General features: G+C 40.9%; 3 protein-coding genes across 4 annotated transcripts in view; 2 read left to right on the forward strand and 1 right to left on the reverse strand.

Moving 5' to 3' along the window:
- The first annotated feature begins 11756 nt into the window (after positions 1 to 11756).
- LOC105391240 (transmembrane protein 11, mitochondrial) lies at positions 11757 to 13151 on the forward strand. Of its 2 annotated transcripts, none has more exons than XM_011562703.3 (3): positions 11757 to 11857; positions 12019 to 12239; positions 12339 to 13151. In XM_011562703.3, the coding sequence occupies exons 1-3, from the start codon at positions 11835 to 11837 to the stop codon at positions 12617 to 12619; spliced, it is 525 nt and encodes a 174-aa protein (XP_011561005.3). In that variant the 5' UTR covers positions 11757 to 11834; the 3' UTR covers positions 12620 to 13151. The 2 variants fall into 2 exon arrangements, with proteins under 2 accessions (XP_011561005.3, XP_048479548.1); XM_048623591.1 differs by lacking the exon at positions 11757 to 11857 and adding an exon at positions 11873 to 11949.
- Positions 13139 to 16908, reverse strand: LOC105391257 (dehydrogenase/reductase SDR family protein 7-like). Its single transcript, XM_011562722.3, has 5 exons — positions 16617 to 16908; positions 14738 to 14881; positions 14139 to 14358; positions 13765 to 14010; positions 13139 to 13481 (listed from the first exon to the last, which is right to left on the reverse strand). Exons 1-5 carry the CDS (start codon positions 16758 to 16760, stop codon positions 13294 to 13296), a joined length of 942 nt encoding a protein of 313 aa, XP_011561024.3. The 5' UTR covers positions 16761 to 16908; the 3' UTR covers positions 13139 to 13293.
- A 2973-nt stretch (positions 16909 to 19881) lies between these two features.
- LOC105391267 (nipped-B-like protein A) overlaps positions 19882 to 24893 on the forward strand; it is a 29981-nt gene continuing 24969 nt past the window's right edge. The window contains exons 1-6 of the mRNA XM_048623406.1: positions 19882 to 20020; positions 20370 to 20489; positions 22636 to 22804; positions 23081 to 23646; positions 23910 to 24127; positions 24481 to 24700. Of these exons, the coding sequence (XP_048479363.1) occupies positions 20423 to 20489; positions 22636 to 22804; positions 23081 to 23646; positions 23910 to 24127; positions 24481 to 24700 (1240 nt within the window). The 5' untranslated portion in view covers positions 19882 to 20020; positions 20370 to 20422. The remainder of the gene's footprint in view (positions 20021 to 20369; positions 20490 to 22635; positions 22805 to 23080; positions 23647 to 23909; positions 24128 to 24480; positions 24701 to 24893) is intronic.

Genomic DNA, 24893 nt, shown 5'->3' on the forward strand with positions numbered 1-24893 from the left:
CACTTCGGATGCTAACAAGCGGCGCCCATATCATAACAGGGTCAATCCACAAGATCGGTGTCAACTGATAGACGAAGAGGATTTTCTCAACTCCTCAGTTTGTTTAACAGTTTAGCGGTGTGGTGCGCCCGCGCAGGCGCTGTCCAAACATTGGTGAATAGAAACCGCCAGCTTAACACTGATCTGTTTTTCAACGTATTGGCTCTTACGCCGGAAGCTTTAGAGGTGGTTTTGATCTGTGCTAGGAGTAGAAACGTTGGTCTGAATGAGGCGTGGGCTCGTGACGCCGACCCCGTGCTATATCCGTTGGTTTCGAAATCGGCCACTTGGAGTGATGCAATGAGCTGGGCTTGGGACGGACAGCGGACGGGCTGGTGACTCTGATGAGCGTGAAGAAGACGCAGCGTGACTCGGGTGTCGAAGAAGTGCCGTTTACTTAAAAACGGTTTAATTCAACGTTACAAATGCAGAGCATAAAATGTGGACTGCTCACGTAAATGTGCCTATCTTCCTACGCATTGATTGATTGATGTGTGTTTTTATTAATTATTATTCATTAATTAAATTAATATATGTGCCCTTACAATAAATTAACTTACAAAATTATATTAAGATATCTACTTAGACAAAAAATATGCGAAAAAATACGAAGTCTGAGTTACCTAATGATATGTTTGCTTTTCGCAGAATTTTTGAAGATGCATATTTACGATCGTCTAACTAGGTAAATAACATATAATTACCAAGGTTGTCGCAGTCTGAAGCAGTAATGTAGGTACATAAATAATGATTCATTAAAACTAAGGTCACATTTGAAACAGGCTATTTTCATTTTACGTTCAGTTTAGTAGCATCCTCACAAAAACTCAATTATAATAAATCAGTTTGAGTAGAGGTCCCGACGACACGTGAGTGACGCATCTCGAGCAGCCGACGGGAGGAGGTCGGGTAATAAATGATGTTCAGCTCATGGGGAGAGCGGGGGTGGGGTAGGCGAGGGGGGTGGGCCTGCATAATGCATGAGGCGGCGGCGGCGGCGGCGGGGTGCAACGCCCGGTGCTACTGCTGTTAATTAGCCGGGCTGCGCCGCCCCGGGGTGCCCTGGTCCTGCGTGATGCTCGCACCCCGCTCTACGAGCTACACGTTATGTAAGAAAATTGTTTCCTCAAGTTTGAAATTCCTCAATAATAACTGTAGACTAGCTGGTAACGAGTAACGATATCTAGTGTATAATCTACGAGTACAGCGAAAAAAAAAACACACGATGAGGTGTTTTTCTGCCAACTCTATTTCGCGGTTTGCTTATTTGTCTTTGAAAGTGCGCAAAACTTATTTGAACACAATGAAAAACAATTACCTTACTCCCGGATGTCTGACCATGACATCATTATCCTTGAATGATTGTTTGAAAAATCACTGTGTGCATCTTCAAGGGACGTTGTGTCATAATTATATTCAGTGTCTAACGCTAATGATTGCAAACGCATATCAGTCATTTCTACTTTGTAAATGTAATGAATACTTGTGTTGGTACCCAATAATGGCAATAAAATGTAATAAAACCTGTACGGCCAATCTACACAGCGGATCCCACGGTTTCACGGTCACTACTGAGTTAATTAGCGTTCGAGGGAAATTTGAATATTGAAAGTGATCGAAATCGGAATTCTTTTCGTTTACTTTTTAGCTTTGCGTTTGGTAGCATCGCGTGGTCGTCAGGTACAATTAGATGCAGTACATAGAGCACTGATAGTACTTAGGTATAAGTAGTGGTGTGTAGTCTCGCTGGAAGGAATGCGGCGCGGCACGCTAGGGCGACGCTCCAGATCGCCGCCGCCGCCGTCCCGAGGGTTCACCACCAACTAGCCGCGCTAATTGCAAAAACAACGACCAATCGCATTTGTGACTGCACACTGTGTCTGTCACACTCGCGGTACAACGACAGTTTGTGTGTCAGGGTAAATGACATCACCGCCACGCTCCGGCAGTAACGCCGTCAAATGTCCATAAATAACCCGAGACACGCACGCAAATTTCGTATCTTGAAATCTGAAATTTTATCTCCTTATTGTCTTGAAAATATAATAATTTTGCAGCAATTTTGTAAAAGAAAATTGGACATTATGATCGTATTATGTGTGATTACGTGCGCGGCGCTCCTCCTGCACCCGCCGAGGCGCCGATTTGCATCCCCGCGCCATTACAGCTGCATTCCGCAACGAGACTCTCGTTAGAAGCGGGAGATCAAGTGACCGCCGATTATCCTAGGTTATCAAACTGTCAGAACTCTGAGCTTTAAAAATATTAAAGTTATTACAATCTGGCACGAGGTGGCGGCGAGGGTGAGCATCGCAGCACTTACTTTATAATAAAACTTTATGATACCACGAGTACAGAGATGCAACGAGCATGCAACGGAAGGCACGAAAGAAAAACATGACACTACATAGATATTTCTGTTTAGAAACAGGATCTTAAGTAATTTTATTCAAATGATTACTGCTGGAATCCATATAATATGCAATCTGAGAGAATCCTACAATATTTATACCAGCATTTAATTTAACTACTTTTAATGTATGCGCCTCCAGCTATATTTTTTCTAATGACAGCAATAGATTGGAATGAGTGTATGATGGCATATCTAACGAGCATATTTTATTATTGGTGATGACGATGACGTCATGAGGCGATGACGGAAGCCGGCAAGGTTTTGCAGATCAGTCAGTCATCGAGGAAGGTGAGGACTGAAGTGAGTGACGGGCGCGTTTATCAGTGGGCGAGGACCTCGGAGTCTGTCGCGCTGTCAGTCGTATCCCGCCCTCAATACTATAATACCATTTATCATTATTCATAATATAATGAATTAAAAACATATGGCACAACCGCTCACTTAGCAGAAGAAGTAATAACTTACACACAATGTCCTCAGTACGGTTACTAGTTTACTTTAACAAATTAGTCTAATTTGTCTGTTCGGATGTTGTGTTCCATTCAGGTTTGGTTACGTACTTTGTTCAAGATATATTGCTTTCCGTTGACCTTTTCCTCGCATTGAGACTCAATCTTTATTTTGGTTGAAAAACAAGTTAGGTACTCATAGATACGACTCGTATCATACAAGATAAGATAGAAAATAACAGAAACAAATCATAATTATATTTAAGAGTTCTTTTTTTGCGAACTATTTTACTACGAACTTTTTATTTTGTTTTAGGGTCATGGTTGAAAATATTTCAGGAGGATGAAAGAACTACGGTATTTTGAGCGCTGTGAGATATATCGTCTTTAACGTCTTTTGGGAGATATATCGAAGTACGTAGGTGGTCTGAAAAGTTTCCGACCTCAACGTGAAGATGGTAGCACACATCAATTAAAGTCAGGGAATGTAATTGTGCATCTTTTGACAGCAACACTTCAAAGTTTCAGCCATTTTTGACGCGCGGTTTTTATTTTACAGTCGTTTGAGTGAGTCGATGTGAGCATTTTTGTGAAAATGGAAAAAATCGAGTATCGAGCTGTCTTAAAATATTTGTTTTTGAAAGGGAATTCCCCTACGCAAATCAAAGATGAGTTAGATTCTGTGTACAGGGACTCTTCACCGTCATTTACCACAGTAAAATTTTGGGCAGCCGAATTTAAACGTGGCCGTAAGAGCTTCGGAGATGATGAACGTCCGGGACGTCCAAAAACTGCAACTACTCACGATAACATCGCTAAAGTTCACCAAATGGTGTTAGACGACCGCCGAATTAAAGTGAGAGAGGTAGCAGAGGCAATGAAAATGTCCAGAGAACGTGTTTGTCACATATTAAATCAAGATTTAGGCATGAGAAGGCTGTCCTCACGTTGGCTGCCGCATTTGCTAACGTCAGACCAAAGACGTGTTCGGATGAACATTTCCAATGCTCTGTTGGCGCAGTTTAGGCGCAATAAATCCGAGTTTTGGCGCCACCTAATTACTATATGAGAGACTATGTAGAAGAATAAAAATAAATTTTAAGAAAAAAAATCTTGTATCTATGTTAGGTCGGAAACTTTTCAGACCACCCACGTACATACCCTGATGATGATTACGTTAACAAATCTAGTAGGTATGCAATCAATGAAGTCAGCAGGTAGATATTGTAATTCGCTCGCAGCCGCAATGAAGACAAAGAGTAAATGATGATGAGCTACTTCAATTCACATTTCACGGAATCCAATTCCGTTCGCAAAAACATAAAATATTCAAAGGTCGTTCCGTAACGGAAGCTCGCCTAATGGCCGAGGTATTCTATACATTATATATTACAGGTACCTCTGCGGAGGCATTCAACGAACACATACGCGTATCGAGTATTTGAGGAAACAGCACTTTAGATAAGCTGACTGGGCAATTAAACAAACTAAGCGGAGTGGGACCAGTCCCGCGATCCACGGCGGGTCAACGCTCGCTCGGCCGCGCCACTATAAGATCTATGCCTCTATTCGCAAAGACACAAAGCCTAAATTGCAACGAATATAGTAAATTTGCTAGGTAACGTTTGAACAGATGGCGACCGCGGTAATAGTGTCACCAATCGTTCTCGTTATTTGCGCAATCACAATCTTATAGCTAGCAATGATAATAGTCCTTATGGCACTAAATCATAGAATATACTTTCGTCTTTGATCGCGATTTCATGAAGGAAACAATATAAAATAACTTATAAATAACAATTTGTTTTTATGAAACACGCATCCGTCATATGTTATGGGATAATACTTGTAGGTAGATATTACATATTATCAAAACTGGTTAATTTTACATGAGAACAAGTTTCAATTAAGGACATGTTTAGTGTTTTACAGTCGTAGACAGTACCTATAAATGCATTAAGCAATTCATTTTAGTCATTTAAAATTATGTGTTGTACACTTTTTCACGTTCTGGAATTCATAAAAAAACTAAATTTATATTTAATAAAAACATAAATAGTAAAAAAGTAGAGCCCATTGAAATGCACCGCGCGGGCATAGAGATCGTATTTTATCCGACTGATACTGTAATCCCGACATATTTATTAATTTAAGACTGGCCAGAGGGTGCTAGAAACGTAGTATTATAAAAAATATACATTAACCTTATTCAATTCTATACTCCCAACTATCCCAACAGCAAAGGGATGATACGCCGGGTCAAATAATTATAGGAATTGATATAAATGTGTCAAATCCAGGCGCACTTGCAAGTCCCGCTCGCCCGTTGAACTCTTTTGTATGAACAATGATAGTCGTAGCGCGCCTTCTAATAAAACCCGAATTTTGAAACCAAAACTGTTTTTATTTTTTAACCGCTTTCGCTTCGCTTTTTTAATATTTGTTTATTTATCAAAATTTACTTTAATTTTATTTCAGTTGTGACGTGTTTGTTTTAATTGAACTACATTAAAATGGGTACATCAACTTCAGAACTACGGGCCAGACAGTACTAGCGTAAAGTCCAGGTTTAAAAAGTTTTCCGTAAAATTAGAGCGCGCCTACCGAATCCGTCACACAAACAAAGAGTCGTTATTGGGAAATTGGACTGCACCGTCCAGATATTATCTGAGATATCTCCTCAGTAATTGACCAATAGCGTTCGAGCATGGAGCTCCGGGGAATGGCACCGAAGTGGGCGATACTCATCTCTCACCATTATAAGCATTTTTTTACAGCCGATATAAATTCATTGAATGGACGGCAGATTTTTATCGTCACTCTGGTTTTTCTCTTCTCTAGAAAATCACAATTATGTAGGTATTAATAAAAATTATGATGTCGTTGTGTGAAGCTGCAGACAACAACATAAAACCTTCGAGCACTTATCTAAGTAATCTGGACTTAAACAACTTTAAGACTTATGCCTCATTATTTATAAACTTATATACATTTAAATTGAATAAATAAACCTATTCACACTGAAATATTTCAGCAATTAGGAATTAATTACAGCTGTGACCTTACTCGAGTGGTAATTAAAAATATGAGTAATGCGACATTAGTGCGACCATTACACGTGAGTACCAGTAGTGTGGGCGCAGTTGCAACCAGTGTGCGGTGCATATATAGTGGTACACGCGTGGTGTCAGGGGGTCACTCTATTATTATAAATTATAAATACTTTATTGCACATTAAATAGTACAAAGGCAAACTTAATGCTAGTGGCATTCTCTACTAGTTTACCTTTGGTGATGTCGAGAAAGTGATTGGTAGTGAGATAGGCTGAGAGGACTCTATTTAAGACGAAAAACTAAGTTTTGAAGAGCTGCTGCGCGAGCCACGAAACTATCTAGTTTTATTAAACGTGCCGATTGCAAGAGAGCTGCCGCGCATTCGTTTTTCGTCAGTATAGAGTAACCCTCCAGCTCCACAGGGGTCAGGGCGCGGTCATCTACTAGAGGGGTGGGGAGGGGGCGCGCCGGATTTACTCGTGACACCCTGTACATACCTATCCATATAAGGGTAAGGTTAACCTGTAGGTGCCTGACTAGATCCGCGTCCCTGAAGGTTAAGGTTGCATAAAATTTAGTTCAACAGCTGAACTGATTTATATACTTTTAAACTCACCGAAAACTCTATGGGAAAACATTCATAGTTTATGGTTACATTACGATGCAAGAAAAATATATCAGTAAGTAGTAAGATATATCACCCTGTGAGTAAATCACTTAGTGGAAGCTCTCTAATGAGTTGTAATAACGCAAAATGGTACCTCCGAGTACGTAAAAGATTGTGACTTGAAGAAACCTCTTAAGGTGACGCCGCCATAAACGATATATTTCATAGTAACCGTAGATCGAGGCGTGATACATTTTATGTAAAAGTATAATTCTATCTGAGCTAGAATCATAAAATTTTCTTTTCAGACAATTTTGGCAAACTATCTGCACTAAAAGTTATCCCGTAAATTTTGTCAGGCATGAAAAATTGGGATTACTTTCAGTTATAACATTAAAAAACGAAAATTGTATCAATTTAAATGCTGTCTTATTATTAATATATTTCGCGAGGGTTTTTTTTCTTAATTTCACCGACGTCGTTGTCGTCGCCTTAAGCATTAACAAACGCTTACTGTTATTACCCACCTCACCTCCGCTAACAGTCTTAGTAAAAACAAACTGAGCTCAGCCCTGCACCCGCGCGGGGTTCATTCCCTCTATTTGTTCTATTTGTGTGGCATTTACTCGCTTTAATTGGTTTGTTTTTATACTTACTTCAATACTTTTTCACCCTTTTGCATGCTACAGACTATTCAAATCAAGACGTATCTACATGCGACGTCCAGTCTATGCGTAGGACAGTGGCCGAGTAATTTATAGCGTCCTATCCTATACCGTCGGTATGGGCATGGCATATTTATCGCATGCCATAAGAGATCCAATTATGTCAGTGATTATGCAGGGCGCGATACGGCCGGTCCGGGGCAGGATGTGGGCACTTCCGGCGCGGGTAACGGTCCGGCGTCAACAACCGCGGCTCCTCCGGGAATGGTTTTGAGAAAATTCTAAGCAACTCCGCGTCGCCGTCGCCGCCATTGCAGCTGATGCGCGGTGAGGAATGCACGTTATGTCTCAGGTTTAGTTGCACGGGCAATAGGTGTACGTAGTATACCGAAAGGGGCTAACTCAGGGGGTCATTCGGAACCACTTCGGTTCTAAGACTTTTGGAAATTTGTTAAAAAAAGCTCCGTATACGATAGACACGCGACCAACAAAGTTTCTACACTTTTTGCAACATGTATTGTACAATATTTTGTTATAATACGTTGTTTGATGAGTAACTTTATTAATGAAAATCCACTCCAAATAAATGTTCCAACGCCTCTTTGCCTTTTTAGTTTCTTGAATGCAATATATATGCGAGCTTAAAAATGCACTCAATGACCATAAATTATTCTCTAAATTAGGATAATCTGCCAGAATTTGATGTTCACTTGAACACTTTAAATAAAGTCATATATTTTGCTAAAGTTTTATTTATTTAATTCTTTAACGCACAAATATTTATGTAAATTATCTACAAAGGACTTATTGCTATACCTAAACATTTTCAACTAGTCAACCAGGAGGTTGTTTAGGTTCTACAATGTACCTCGTTAGGTAGGCCGACTGACTTTTTTGTTACAGCCTAATAAGCAACATTAGAACTAGGAAAATAATGAGCTCCTATTTCATTCGAAACCTCCGGCATGTTTTGAAAAACCGTGTCCTTAGTTCCACTAGTGTCGACCGCAGCCTTCCTGCAGTCATCTCCACCATTATTGGAAATAAGGTTCTTCTATAAGGCTTTATATAAAACGTTTGAACAATGGAACATAAATATTATTATTTGAAAAGCTCGCAGTGCCCGTAGGAGCGTCGTGAGCACGACTCGCGGCGGCGGCGGCGGCGCGGCGGCGGCGGTCGTGCATCCCGCGGATAGCCGGGTTCAATACCCGTCCGCCCGCCCCGCCCCGCCCCGCGCCCCGCGCTCTTCCTCCGATTCCACCAGGGAACCATCACTTACCTTGGCCAAGTAAATCGCCAGTGATACTCTTTTTTTATTTAATTCAAATTGTACTTCGATTGAAACGATTCGCCATTTGTATCAATTTTATTATGTTTTTATTTTATTGCTTCGGCTTTCATTGGCATTCATTGATTTTTATATTGCTACCCGCAGAGAATTATATGAGATGTGGGCAATCTGAACACTCCTGTTTATTTTAGAATTACCATCGTACGCTAGGTGTGAAAGGTACAGTGATCTCCATTAGAGAATTCTTTCAGACCAACGGTCATCGGTAAATTTTAAAATCTTCTTCTTTTCTTCTACATTTTTTATCTGATTCCTGGACAGATTATCAGTAGGTATTATATTGAGCCTCACCGAACGACGCACAGGGGGTGATAGAAATTTTGTTGCTGGTCACGTGACTTTGTAATATGGGGAGTGTACGAGCTTACGAAAGTCGTAGAACAAATAGTTTGGAAATACCCCTTTCGGTCCCATGCTTGTTACCGACACGCTGAAAAATATCTGGTATGAATGAAGGTAAGTATTCTTTACCTAAATCCTCAGGTTGTTCTTAAAGGAACTTCGCATTTAATTTTCTCTTTACATGCAATAACTGAAGGTTTGTTCAGCTGATCGCGTCTTCAAGTGTTTTATCTAGAGCACGCTACAAAGTAAAGTAATCCATACTTTACATAAACATTGTTAATTTGGAACTTTTGTAATATCTACATACTTACTTTAATTAACAATGGCATTTGATACGGTTTTGCAATGTGGTTGAACACATGTTTAATTGGAGTGTGCCCTATTAACATACTAAGCAGGTATGTATTGTATTACTTAGTTTAGTAAAGATTCATATATGTAAGGAGTAGGAGCCCCAGATAGCGCTGACATATAGGCGGTTGCCGATGATGACTAATGTAGATACCTAAGTAAATTTGTAGTATTATCTAGGTCTACGCATTAAGGTAAATTCACATTCATCACAGACACAAAGATCCGTTGCGCTTATTATATGGTGAATAATAGTCCATTTAACTGCAACACAATCAATGAACATAAGAAACATTAAGGTAGGTACGCTTTCTGATCTATGAATCCATTGAGCACTCAGCATTCGTTTTATTTTATTTCTCTAAACGCCTACGGATATCTGCACCATTATTATTCATCCTGTTGAGTTAATTCCTAAGTGAATAAATACGTGACTAGATCGGCTAGAGACGCTTTGTGCGAAAGTGTGTCTGATGGATGTGTTTGAGTAACAGTAGCGCCCACGCGCGTGGTGAGGCCGTTAGGCAATCAATAACCAAAAATTTGCTAAGGAATACGTACCTAGATGTATACAAGTAAGTATCTACTTCTTTTATAGATGGTGTTCAGTTTATCCCATGAGTAGATTAATAAACATCTAGATTCTGGGCACCAGGAATAGAAATTAGCATGACGAGGGGGGCCTTGGGAGTTTTGAGAAAAACACATTCAAACGGAAGTAATAATAATAATAATAATAATATGTGGGGACATCTCACACACGGCAATCCGACCCCAAGCTAGGCAGAACCTGTGTTATGGGTGTCGGACAGCTGATATAATCTACACAAATACATAGATAGATAGATACTAAATATAAATATCAACAACCAAGACCCGAGTACAAATATCTGTGTTGAAACAAATATCTGCCCCAGCCGGGAATCGAACCCGGGACCTTCGGCTCAGTAGTCAGGGTCACTAACCACTACGCCATTCGGTCGTCAGTGAAGTAGGTAGTTAATGTTTTTTTTTCAGTTTGGCGTATATGTCCTTAGCTATCTACCTATAGCTAGTAGGTAGGTAAAAGGCGTAAAAAATATGACGAACACTTCGGTTCCAGTCGCGCGCGACATTCTTGTATTTTTTTGTTAGTTATCGCATAAGGTGATAATAGCCAAGCGTGGGACGTCGGGAAATTATATAAATGTTTAGCGAAGTCTGTGGGTAGAGCCTATAAGGTCAGCCTTGCACCCACACACACCTTATAAGCACTTAGCTCTACCTATACTTGGCTAGCTAACGCAACACCCGATTGTAATACGCGCCACTGCAGACTCAAATGAAACTTTACTGTAGTAGTCAAGTAAATAAAGGTGATTTTAAGTGTACGTAAAATTGATACTTGCAATGAATTGGTTGTGAGAAAGCCAGTTTGCAACATTCACCTTTACCTAATCAGGCAAGCGGATTTTAGAACGGTATCAGTGGGCGACTGTCGTCAGAGGAAGAAAATCTTTTCGTTGGTTTCGCTAGGTGTAGGTACTCTACTTTGATTATAAGGTACTCTATTATTTCAATGTCAATCTTTAAGACATCGTTGGGAAGATAATTAATAAAAACTTACATATAATATGTATATGTATAGTCCTTGTTCAATAAAATAATCTCCATAGTGATTGCAGCAGAAATTATATAAGTTTTGTAAACGAGCAGATTCCTGTCAGAGCCAAATAACACATAAATAACATTAGTTATTATATTTAGACGGTTGAATGGTGTAGTGGTTAGTAGCCCTGACTGCTATGCCGAAGGTCCCGGGTTCGATTCCCGGCTGGGGCAGATATTTGTGCTCGGGTTTTGGGTGTTGATATTTATATTAAATATGTATCTATCTATGTATTTGTGTAGATATATCAGCTGTCCGATACCCATAACACAGGCTCTGCCAAGCTTGGGGTCGCATATCCGTGTGTGAGATGTCCCCAAATATTTATTATTATTTAGTTACATGCTTACCTTTAACTAAAATAACCATAACAATATAACAACCAGCCCGTTTATAGTCCGGTGCAGGCCTCCTCCAAGACTCCAAGATCTATTGCCATAATGCTTCCCTTTTGGGAGGTGGATTGGAGATGTCACACATAATCTCTCTAAACAAATATCTGGCTGGCAATCTGCTGGCTGAGGATTAAACCATCTCTAAGAAGTCAATAACCAATACGCCATCCGGTCGCTAGGAGCAAAATGTTGAGGTAATGTGTGTTGTGTTGTGAGAGAGTATTATCGATTCACAATATCTCTTCAACGCTGATTTTTTTTTTTTTTTTATCTTTATTTATTTAATATCTTTATTTATTTAGATTCATATTTGAAAATGTCGCCAACTTGTGCATAGCTAGCGTGTTTCATATATATACCATAAACAAAATTATTGTATTTTTTATTATTCTGAGTACCAATATTTTCAATCGATTGACTGACGTTATTAGACATCACTATGACCACAGACAAGGCAAAGCAATATTCTTCATTTGTCATTTTGACAACTTAATTGTCATTTACCAAATCTAAGATGGCGGCTGATGAAAGTGACAGGTTTGTAAATAGCAGTGATTCAAATTAAAAACTTTTTGCTTTTTACAGAAAATACCAATGAATATTAACCTTATAAGATGTCTATAACTTAGGTTACACTATAATCAAATTATGATATTAATCCAAGTTACATTCCTGCAATAATGACTATTGTTTTTCAGTGATCTAAAACGATCGAGTGTTGCGATCATCAGAGAAGTTTATGACAGCGAAAATGCACATATTAAATTTGAAATGGAACTGGAAAGAGCATTGGAGGCTGGTGTGAGCGTTATCGTAATAGAACCAGAACCTCTGGGAGAAGAAACAGCTCGTTGGATCTTCATAGGAAATGTCCTACACCAGGCTTCCGTTTACAGTGGACTTATCAGTTTGGCTGCAGGTAACATCTTATATCACTATTGTATGTGTTACGGATTCAGCAGAGTTTACTGTCCATAAATAAAACAAGGTATAACATTCATAATTTGTTATTTTCCAGGAGTAACTTGCAACTCATTAGTCTGTGCACCATTTGGTGTGGTCTCCGTCCTGTGTGCTGGTTGCTACACCGTGTCGTGGCAGTGGGACCCGTGCTGCAAGTACCAGGAAGAAAAGAACCGGCGCCATTTATCTACACTGCCAATACTAAGTGAACTGACATCTGCCTCCCCTGTTGTTCTCGTACGCACAGAAAATAAACGTAAGATCCTATTGCACAGCACAGTATCCATAGCTGCTGTAGCATTGTGTCTATGGAAAGTATATAAAATCTTCAAATGAAACTTCTCTGTTCAAGATTTAATACAGCCCAATACTGACAACTACTAATTATTTAACATTATTCTCCAATGAAGATGTCTTCAAGTTGTTGATGAGTTGTTCCTTGTTGTGTAACTTAGTATGTTCCAAGTTGGTTGTTAGAACCAGTTTGCTGTTTTGCTCAGTCAGTATTGGATATAAAGCCAAATAACATGAAATGCTTTTATATTAGGGACATGTGGAATACTTTGAAGTCCAAAGTAGAGCTTAGATACAAATGATGCATTGAGTTTGCTTCTAAATTCTGTGATTTGTAGGAAGAAAAAGAATGTTGTGTAAAAATGATAGTTGTTATTCAAAGTAGAGATAGAGCCTGTACAAAGATATTTTCTGTATGATTAAGAAATGCTTTTAGTTAATCAAGTATGATAGTAATTTGTTAAAAGATTCTGTTATATAACTATGCTAGCTGTGATAGCTGATTACATTTTGTGTTTGTAATCCGGTAATCACTTTTAACATACAAATAAAATATTTTAATTAAAATATAAAATTGATTTTATTAACAAAGTTAAAATATTGATTGATCACAAATCATTATTAACTACAAATTAATACAAAATCTCTGCAAAATGGCACTGTCTAAGCAATAACTAATATACATCTCTGTGATGATAACATCAGGTTTACTTATTCTATAATTTACTGGCTCTCTTTTTCATGATCCAGAAGTAGACTGAAGGTGCCAGGTACCGGAGCATGAGGGCGCACTTGTTGGACAGCGGCGCCAGCACCAGCTCGTCCTGGCGGCTCACCACCATGTTCACTATCTTGTCCGCCACATACTCTGGCTTGTACCCAGCAGCCGTGGTAGCATCCATTACTGAAATCAATTCAAGATAATCATTGTGTTAGTTATACATATATTCACCCTGGCCGGGATCGATCCGGAATTTTCGGCATAGCAGTCAGGATCACTTGCCACTACACCATTTGGTTGCAAATATAATTAATTTCTGTAAGTCAAATTTAAATTCAAGGGTCTAGCTAGATGGAATCATTGAACAAGACATATTTTAAAATCGTGCTGCTGACCTCAAAGACGCACACTGACCACTCAAGTACGTATTACTGAGGTCACTGAACTTGAACAGTAAATATCTCACCTCCATGCAAGTTGCCAGTCCCAGTGAGGGCATTCAGAGACAAAGCTGTCTGTATGTACCCAGGGCTCACTACAGATACATTGATATTGTGACAGGCCACTTCGGCTCTTAGTGAATCAGCGGCAGCTTGACTGGCATGCTTGGATGCGGAGTAAGCCGAGCGGTCCGGCAGAGCTATCCGACCCTGGACGGAGCTTACAAAGACAATGTGCCCAACTTTTCGCTCCACCATCTTTGGTAATACAGCTGAAAGTTAAGATGAAAGTCTTGGTTATAAAGAGATTAATGAAGTATTTTTTATGGTTTACTAGTTAATTGACTGATTAATCATTGGGTGTCAAATCTGGAACCTTTGACATGGGAAGTCTACTTACATTTTGTAAGGGCCAAAGGACCTAAGTGGTTAACAAACATGAGTTTGGTCTGCACATCCATGTTTGTGTCTAGGACTCGCCCGCGGCTGCTCACTCCTCCATTGTTGATTAAAATATCAATGTGTCCACACTGGCCAAGGATTTTTTGAACTACATCATCTAATGAACTAATCTGTTCCAAATCCAAATGGACTATAATGGGTTCCTGTGCTGGTATATTCTGAAATTAACATAAATAAAAAATTATGTATTGGTATTACTAAAATATAAAGTGTGACAGTAGGTGCAAATGAGTAAGCACCAGAGATTTGGAGTGGTGTATTGCTATGAATATAAATAAATAGTAACCAATTGTAACTTGAACAGTGGTATTCCAATAAGGAGGTTATACGAAAGCACATTTGGGACAATCTAGTTGAATAAGAAGGCAACCCAACAATGGGAGTGAGTGCCTGAAATGCCATAAACACACTCCAAATAAATGCTTATGGTCACTCAGGACCGAAAACATGTTAAAGTGATTACAAAAAAAAATTCAACACTAAATAGTGTCCATCCACAAAACTTTTATACCATAATAAAAACAAGTTTAAACTTACAACTTTCTTGGCAAGAAGATCATTTTTTACTCTTTCCAGTTCATTAACCCGTCTTGCTGCTAGAACAACTTTACACCCGTAAGTGTAGAACGCATGAGCCAGAGCTTCACCTACACCGGAGCTGGCACCAGTTATGAGGACTACCTGGAAAATATACACTCACAATAAATATCTACACTCGCGAGCAACCAAATCGACTCAAGCCTTGACGGCGCAAACATACATTAATACAAGTAAAATTATGAATAGAAATAATAAAAATGATATGTCATTTAAAAGCTTAAGATGTCAGCTTTAATTTGATATCATTATTATTGAAATCCATTCATCATTTTTGAAATAAATGATGTCTGAACGCAATTGTAGGAAAAACGGGAATTTAGGAAAAAAGGGTATGGGTATCGTATTATACAAATTAAACAAAAAATGTTAAGATAAAAATTTATTTATTTAAATCAATACTTTGTATTGCCCCCTCTTGCCCTAATTACAGCCTGCAGCCTGTTTCTCATAGACCTTATCAACTTTTTGACAGTTTCCTGAGGAATGCCGTCCCACTCCTCTAATAAAGCTGTCTTCAGCTCGTCCACGCTTGCAGGGACTGGATTCCTGGCCCGAACTCTTCTTTTGAGCTCGTCCCATAAGTGTTCGATGGGATTCAGGTCAGGACTGAGCGCAGGCCAGTCCATCGTGCGCAATTCCTTCTCTCTCAGAAACTGCCGACTGACTCGTGCCGTGTGGCAGCGGGCATTGTCGTGCATTAGCACGAAGTCTTCACCGACAAATTCTGCATAGGGCACAACATGACCGAGTAGAATGTCGGTGATGTACCGATCAGCTGTTAACCCGCCTCCTCGGCCGCCTCCAGGCACGAAAACAAGTGCGGTTTTTCCCTCTAGAGAAATACCAGCCCACATCATGCAGGAACCGCCGCCATATGCTACTGTTTCAGCGAAACAACATTGGGCAAATCGTTCCCCCGGACGCCGGTAGACCCGGCCTCTCCTGTCACTGCCATGCAGACACACTCTGCACTCATCAGTAAACAGGACCGACCGCCATTGCGCAATGCTCCAATCGAGATGCTCTCGAGCAAACTGAAGACGCGCTTGTCGGTGGCCTGCAGTCAATTTGGGGCCTGATGCAGGTCTTTTTGGTGTCAAGTTGGCTTCCTTCAAGCGTCTTCTCACTGTCCACTCGCTGACAGCCACTTGTCGTACACGTCTCAGTTCTTGCTGCACATCAACGCCCGTAAGGTGTCGATTGCGCAGCGAGGTTGAGACAATGAAGCGGTCGTCTCTCTCTGAAGTGCAGCGGTGGCGGCCCGTTCTTGGTCTTCGATTGAAGGCACCAGTCTCTTGGAACCGTCTGTATACTCGGGATACAGCAGACTGGCTCAAGTGGAGCTGGGCAGCGACTGCTCGCTGACTTAACCCTTGTTGCAGCAAGGCAACAACTTGAGCAGCTTCTTCTGGTGTGGTATCCATGGGTTTGCGAAAACAAGGAATACAATGCAACGAGATGTGTACCGGTCAACTTGCAACAAGCGACTGATAAGGTACACCGGATGTGGAAAGGTTTTATAGCGGGATCAGGTAGCGCAAGGCGTGGATTCCTAATGAGGTAATTAACACTGACGGGCAATTAAAATGCGTCATTAAATCTGCGCTTAGTTTTTTTTTATGGTATTGATCTTAATTGAAAGCCTAATTCTTCAGCTTTCGAATGACATATCACTTTTATATTTACCATTTATCGTTTTAGGAAAATCAATGTATATGTGCGCCGTGAAGGCTTGAGTCGATTTGGTTGCTCGCGAGTGTATTTGGTATTTGATATAATAAGGTAAGTAATGTATAAAATTCAACATAGGACATACCTTGTCTTTTAGTTTTTCAATTCGATTGGACTTTGAATCGGATAATAAACGGTAAACAATAACCAAGAAAGTTATAGGTAGCCCAAAATATGTACAAAAATTTATAAAAGCACCCATTGTTTTCGTTTCTGGACTTGATGTCATATTAAAATTACTCCAAAGTTATAAATTTATTTAAAATTACTATGCAATTTATTTTACCGTTTGAAATTTCAAGAGAAAGGCGAAAGCCCGGAAAAAAACAACAACTCAACAACACGGTCGTCGACTCGGCATTTTTTGAAGTTTTGTGACAATTTTGACATTGAACAAACCAAAGACAAACATAGAGGAAGTAATGCACTTTTCTTCATCAAGAGCTTGCGTCAGGTTGGTCTATGGTCACATGATGGTTTCTCCCCATCCCATGACGGACGCTCCTATTATATTCCTTATTCCGAAATGAAAAAGAGTTACTTGCAAGTCTTGAACGTCGTGGACACCTTTCCCTCCATGAGGGTGATGATGTTACACCCGAGTCCACGCTGTTCTATGTTCTTCATGCTCAATCGTGGCGTTTTCGCACTAGGCGGCGTCGCTGCTGGGGAAGCAAAAATATAGCTATATATCCTAGCTTTTTCAAGTTTTCCTCTTGCCGGCTCCTTTTCGGCAATGTGTCATCAACGTCATGTATTTATATCTGTTTTTGTTTCCAAGCGCCCAGCAGCGACGCTGCCGATGCTGGTAAAAAGGAAATACTCCTGATATGAAACTTTAGGAAAATAAGTATTTGATATTTTTATAGGGGCATCGGGCAGTGCCAGGGGCGTATTTACCCTAGGGCTAAAAGGGCTACAGCCCGGGGCGGCAGGCGGCAAAGGGCGGCCCAGGGGCGGCCGGCAGGCCGCCCTTGGACTTTAGGTTGAAGGATTAAAAAAGTCCAGAACAATATTTTAGGACGTAAACAAGCCTAGAACGGCCCTGAGCCATCTTTCCAAATGTTGATTTCATGTCTTAAGAAATATGAGAGCCGCCTTCGTTCTTTTCTGAACCGGTGGAATAGTCAAATTTTTTTTCCGCCTTGCTAGGTATTTTCTTGAAGTAAATCTAAAGTTCTAAACCTCGGCTTTTTTTGCCTAACTCAGTCGCCCTCGCCCGCCCTGCACAAGTTTATTTCTAAACGTTCTAAAATGCAGAGTGCTAAGCTACTTGTTCGTAGAAATTGCGGAGATGCCAGCTGGTAGAAGAAAGCCGTCGCAGAAGTTTGTTTCGGGAGCTGACTTTCTTCTTGGTGTTTTGGCAGTGGGTTTTGTACGTGAGGGATCTATCCAGGGTCACTCCGAAATATTTTGGTGACGAGCAGTGCTGGATTTTTTAAGTATGAAAGCCAACTTTATTATTTTTTAAACCGGTCGAGAAGTCTATTTTTTTTCCGCCTCTGTATTTTTTAAGGAAATCTAAAGAAAAAAATGCCTCACTCAGTCGCCAAAGTTTATTTCTAAACGTTCTAAAATATACTCGTCTATCCAGAAAAATCTTTTTTTTTTGTTCGGAAGATATTATTATCTATGCAAAGCAAATCTATCACCACAATGTTCTTATACATAATGTAGGTCGATGTGTACATAGAGAAAAGAACACTACGTTTTTTCCAGACTGTCTTTCGCCAGACTGGATGTGTAGGGTTCTACCTTTTTTGGCCTAAGATTTATTTGCCTAATCTCTTATTGCATAGTAACGTTTGGTCAAAGTCTCGTTTCGCCGAAAATCGTATGGCATAAGTCCCGTTTAGTAAAAACTTTTTTCGCATAATCTTGTTTAGCCTAATAATGGTATGGCCAAATCTTGAATTGCCTTATAATGCATAGGTTATACAAAGTAATAATATTCGTTTGGATTTGACGAAGCGTCTCCCTACATAGTTGGTTTGTATTGTTTCCGTTATGTGCGAACGCTCCGCTCCGCTTCGCTGCGCTCCGCTTTGCTTTTGATGAACATGTGCACCTAACACGCTCCTCCTCGCTTTGCTCGTCGTCGCACATATCTTTAGGTCTCGATCCCATGGGTTTTGTCATTTGTGGGGGGCTTTTGTAATAATTATAAATGATTTTCGGGATGTAAGAAAAAAATAACACAATTTGTACTTTTAATACATACTTGATATACGAGTATTATATTTTAATAATATTTAATATAAGGAGAAACAAGATTTTATATGTACCTATACGAACATAAATCTGAGCAAACGAGACTTAGGTGTTTCAAGATTGTGCCTAAAGAGTTTTAGACGAAACGAGCCTTATGCCACATAAGTCTTGGCAAAGTGATGATTAGACTAAAAAACTTTAGACCATACGTATTATGCGAAACTAGTTTTGGGAAATAAAGATTAGGCCAGATGAGGGGAACCCCGATGTGTAGGCCTCGGTATGAACTTGGACAAGACGAAAGTCATGTACAATGCGCACATCAAACCGGAGCCGGTCGCCGTTGGTGAGGCAACAATCAAAGTTGTGCAAGAATATGTCTACCTCGGGCAGACTATTCGGCTAGGCAGAAGCAACTTCGACAAGGAGGCTGCCAGGCGCATCCAACTGGGTTGGGCTGCATTCGGGAAACTTCGTCACATATTCTCCTCGGCTATTCCTCAGAGCCTGAAGACAAAAGTCTTCAACCAGTGCGTCCTGCCAGTGATGACGTATGGTGCAGAGACGTGGACACTGACGGTAGGACTGGTCCACCGATTTAAAGTCGCTCAGCGTGCTATTGAGAGAGCTATGCTTGGGGTTTCTCTGATGGATCGTATCAGAAATGAGGTTATCCGTCAGAGGACTAAGGTTACCGACATAGCTGTCAAAATATGCAAGCTGAAGTGGCAGTGGGCTGGTCATATCTGCCGAAGAACCGATAACCGTTGGGGTAGACGAGTTCTCGAGTGGAGACCACGAACAGGCAAACGCAGCATGGGACGCCCTCCTGCCCGCTGGACTGACGACCTTAGGTGGGTGGCGGGTAGTGGCTGGATGAGAAAGGCCGAGGACCGAGTGTTGTGGCGCTCCTTGGGAGAGGCCTATGTCCAGCAGTGGATGATTATTGGCTGATGATGAGGTACTATACACTGACTGCTCTTTTTGTTTTCTTTCATTTCTTGATGGGGCGGAAAACTACAGGAGCCCGGGGCGCGCAATCTTTAAATACGCCCCTGGGCAGTGCATACCTGTGCCTGTGGTGCATACTGGCGGCTCAGAATAATAACTTTCATACGCTTGGGTGTAGTGTAGCGCAAGCTTCGAATATCCATTAAAAAAAATGCGTCCTACCGGCACGTTGGCAACACCGATTTACAATCCTCGATTTTCATAAATGTTGGAATTATGTTTGATTTGGCTAGAAATTAATTATATTTTTGCTAACAGAATGTCTCAGTGAGTATAGGATTTATATCAAAAACAATATAGCTCCAATTCTTTTCAGTGTTCTTGTGTTTTCTAACTGGGAGTGTCGAGATGCGCTGACCTTCGTTTTGATGCACAACGCACAACAAAGCATCAAATTGACGGCTGCCCCATTTTCACAACAATCTTTCCACTCGTTGTTTAGTTATTTGTTTGAGATTTATAATTGTGCATTACTAACGGATGCTGTGGAAACATTATAAGATGCCTGTAAAACTTGTAAAGTCGTGGAAAGTAAAGCATTTGTGTCAGCAGATATGCTGTCAATTTGGAATGGTTTGTGTTACATTACAGCAGTGACTTTCTTTTCCTTTTCTAGGAGAGTGTGTATTCATCAGTTAAAATAATACAGACGACATAATAATATCCAATATGAATGAGAGAGACATACCCAGTGTGCCGATCACTACACTGGCAGGAGTAGCCAGTCTGACTGACCGTAAGTACATAATAATATACATAATACTGCTTCCTTATAACTTTGGCGGAATTTCGTTACATATCATGGCACTTGGTGTTTTGTGGTTTTGCAATTGTGTTATAGCCACTAACAGTTTGTTCCACTCAACAGTTCAGATAAATTTGTTTAAATAAGTGTCCTGTTACTATGAAATGCACCTGTAAAGTCTGCTGTGCTCTCTTAATTTCAGCACCAACCTAAGATTGATGTTGAATGCATAGGGTGGCCTGGTCTAATACTAATGTACTTGCTTGTGAGTTGTGCGGAGTTGTACTTCTGAAGAATTACCCCACTTTCTGTCAGCGCTATAGTATAATGTATTTTTGTGATTGTGGTTATATTTGTATGCTGTTGGTGTGCCTTAAATTAACCCTCCTCTTACTATTGGTCATTAAAGATCCAATTGAAGCCTTTGGGTGTCCTACAGCATCAGAATAAAGGTAGAGACCAACTGAGTCTATGTACGCAACCATGGGAAAGATGTTGTGCACACTTATCCCATATTTAGACATACTTTGACATTGGATGCTGTATGTTTACCGCTGCATCGAATGGGTGTCTGACACCCTGCAAACATAAGATCTAGAAAGAAAGAAGTCATATGTTTGATATGCCATTCTGGGGCAACAAATTGCATGTTGCATGGGATACCTGTGATAGACTGATAGTGTTGTGTGTGGCAAGTGTGTTTCTGTTTCATCTAATACATTGTTCTAATACATGTGTTTCTATTTCATACAAATTTCCTTGTTTAGACATTATTATGCTTGGGCCCAGTATGTCTCTACCTTAATAGTTTTCATGAAAAATACAGAGCAGAGCTGCACTCTCTGTGGGGGTGTAACTGCAACTAGCTCTCTCGAGTGGAACCTTTGTGCATATCCCCAAGGTCTAAATTGCCTTCCCAAGCTTGGTCCACTTCCCACCATGCTGGTCCACTGCGGGCTAGTGGGTTCACATTTCATATATGTAGATGTGCTAAATCTAGATATGCAGGCTTTCTCACAATGTTTTCCTTCACCGTAAGAGTGATGGTATACATTGTATTTGAAGATATTGGTACTGTCAGGTGCAAAGAAACCTGACCCCCCTCTCATACTAACAATGCTTCTGAGGGGGGTCAGGTTTATCTGCCCCTTACTGCTGTACATGTCAACGCCGGGATTCAAACCCGCATCTCTGGTGTGAGGACCGGGCACTTTACCCTACTAAGCTACCACGGCTCCAAGACCTAACGCATATAATGCAATGCTAATTTGTGTAGACTAATATCTAACCACCAAGCACATAATAGACCCAGTACCATTGACACAGTCAGATTTGTTCTTGGTTTCAGAATATGAAATATCAAACTGTTTGTTTTAAGTTCAATGTTACTAGTTTGGTAAGCTTAGACAAATGTGCAACAGTATTAAAAACTCTAAGATTAAAGCATATCAAAGGCAGAAGAAGCATGCTAGGTGCATATGTATGTCAAATACAAAGCTGAGCAGTACTTAACCATTTTATAATGAAGCTGTTATGGGACTAACAATTATGTATGTATAAGTACATTTTAGGTCAAATTAGCTTCATGGAAAATATATTTATGGCAGGAATAAGTAAGTACTTACCATAGGTGTATTAACATAAAATATGCAGATACAAATCTTGCAATCTGGTGTTGGATAGATGGGTCAATAGTAGTCCATATGCCATCATACCTATTTTGTTTGTATACTACTTGTTGGCATTTTATTATATTTCTTTACTCCAGTATTGTTCATTACCAAATTGAATGCAAAAACTCTGAGGAATCTATAAGGCTCTCAACTTAAATAGGCTGAGGAACACTTATAAATTCAGTATTAGTCTAAGTGCCTAATGGAAGTAACTTATTGAAATAAATTTTAAGTACTGTCTGGCAGCCTCCTCTGTATTTTCTACCAGGTTCTGGGAGCAAAAGTGAGGGAAATACTAGAAATATAAAATCATATATTATGTATAACTTAGACATTTAAGGGCATAAAGAAAAAGGTTCCATTTGCGAGTGGATCCAGTTGCACTACTAACCCCATAATGGTACTTTTACAATAATTAAGATCTTACAAACAAAGCAACCAATGTTATTCTCCGTCTTTCACAGTTTTACCAGTGCTACCACTTCCCACCCCGCTCCCCTCCACCTTGAACAACAAGTCGCAGCTGTTCCACCCGCGCGTGGCCGAGGAGGCGGCCATCTTGCTCGCCACGCAGGATGAGAACCTGGTGACGCTGCTGCTGCAGTCCTTGATGCAGACCTCTGTGGAGCACATGTGAGTATTTACATAGGTGAATTTTCGGCTTGTGGCTAGTTGTTTTACAAGTTGTCTCATTGGGTTATCACCTTTTTGCGTCTCTCACTGCGAGTTTTGCGCTTGCGACCTTAGAGTGCGGCTTTAGTGACTCTCTCTCTCTATGAAAATATTTCATAAGGCTCTTTCATTGCATGTTTAGGTCATTACTATAAATCAATCAGAAGATATAATTTGTATAAATGTAAACAATGCTCTTATGATAAACAATAATGGAACACAAACTTCCACTTTCAGAGACCTCAAAGACGAATCTATAACCAGCGCAGTAAGCCCGGCCCCGCAGCAAGCCACACCGGAACTACTTAAAGCAATCCTCAGTGTGAACCCAAACGTTTTCGATCAGACACAGAGAAATCACTGGGGCAACCATGTGAATGCTGCAAAATTTAACGGGCTGTCTCCTTCCGGGTCTTATAACTATGCGTCGCACCAGTCGAGCCCGGCGTCGGTGGGCACGGTGCACTCAGGCGTGCCGGGGCAGCTGGCCCAATCCTCTCCTCATGTGAACATGGGGTCCCCGCCCTCGCAGGCGCGCCCCGGCCACCAGCTCAACGTCGCCGCTCAGAACAACGTCTCCCCGCTCTGGAACAGCGCCAACTCCTCCACCTACACCAGCCCAGTTTCACACAGTACTGCCAACTCTCAGAACGGTGGTTTTTATAACAGCTTAGCGCAGGACAGTAACAGTAATTTCGGAACGAGTCTGAGTGAAGACAAGGACCCGCTGTCGATGTCGCCCGGCAACTCGGGGGACACGCAGAGGCTAACCATGCAGACGCAAGAAAAAGTATTTGAACAAGGTAATAGCCAATTTTCACTCATAACTTATATGGGTTGCGAAATTCTGTTCTCTATCCATCTTGTTTTATCCCAGTTGCGCCACATCACAATGTCAGATCCCACATACATGTAGCCAGAAGTAAGTTACATGCGCAACGTGCGCAAAATTTTGGCTTTCTTTCTATCTTGTTTTATCCCAATGCGCCATACCACTATACTTATCAACCCCTTATACCCCAAAAGAAACCTTAAAAACAAACAATTTCATTCACCAATATTGCAGACGGCAACGTGATGACGGGCCAGTCGCCGGCGCAGGCGAGCGTGGCGCCGTCGCCGCTGCGGCTGGAGCCCTCGGTGCCGCAGCCGTCGATGGGCGCGCCGTACGCCCCGCCCGCGCCCGCCCCTGCCCCCGCCCCCGCCCCCGCCACGCCCGGCAAGGATGCCAAGACTAATGCCATGGAGAACAGGTTTCCTGTCGTCAGGCTTGGGCGGTTATCGGTGAGTTTGAAGTTTGCCGCTGTTTGTATGTACTATACTTTTATTTAATAAGTACTTTATTGCACAAATATAACACGAGTAGATGAAAATAGCAGGATATTTGCTGATAAAAAGGCTAATATGTTAGCTGTTGCTTGTGTGACATTTTGGAAATATTGTGATCTTTGAAGCATTCTAGCATGCTATTGGCGGAAGAAAAGGCAAACGAACGTTTAGAGTTCACTTTTCATTGGCATTTACCCCAGTAAATAGTACAGTTGCTTTTACCCGCGAGCTTACCTTTTATCTTAACATCTATTAATAGAATACTTAAGATTATCAAACCGATTCTAAACTCCCATTTAAAATTACAGGAAGGCCTACTGAAAAAGCACGAGTTCCCTTCGGAGCGGTCCCGCAAGAACAGTTCCCTCGAGTCGGATGACGACGCGCCGCTGGCCAAGAGCAAGGCCAGCAAGCCCGCGCCCGACAAGGAGCGGGAGGCCATCGACATAGCTCGGGAGAAGAACTGGGAGGCCGTCAAGAGGAAACATGAGGAGGCCAATAAGAAGGAGGAGGCTGAGACTGCTATAGGTAACTATTGCGGTAGTCATCAGCACATGCGGTCTTTTTTTTTTGTTTGACTTATGGAAGACTGATAAAAACAAATGAATGAACATGATTCAAGTGAAATATATGTGTTGTGCTATGTTTGAGCTTCAAAACACTCCGTTTACATCCTTCCACATCCAGTTACTACCTCCTATTTGTCTATTGCAGCCTGAGT

The sequence above is a fragment of the Plutella xylostella genome, chromosome 10, assembly GCF_932276165.1.
Source record: "Plutella xylostella chromosome 10, ilPluXylo3.1, whole genome shotgun sequence".
Classification (NCBI taxonomy): domain Eukaryota; kingdom Metazoa; phylum Arthropoda; class Insecta; order Lepidoptera; family Plutellidae; genus Plutella; species Plutella xylostella.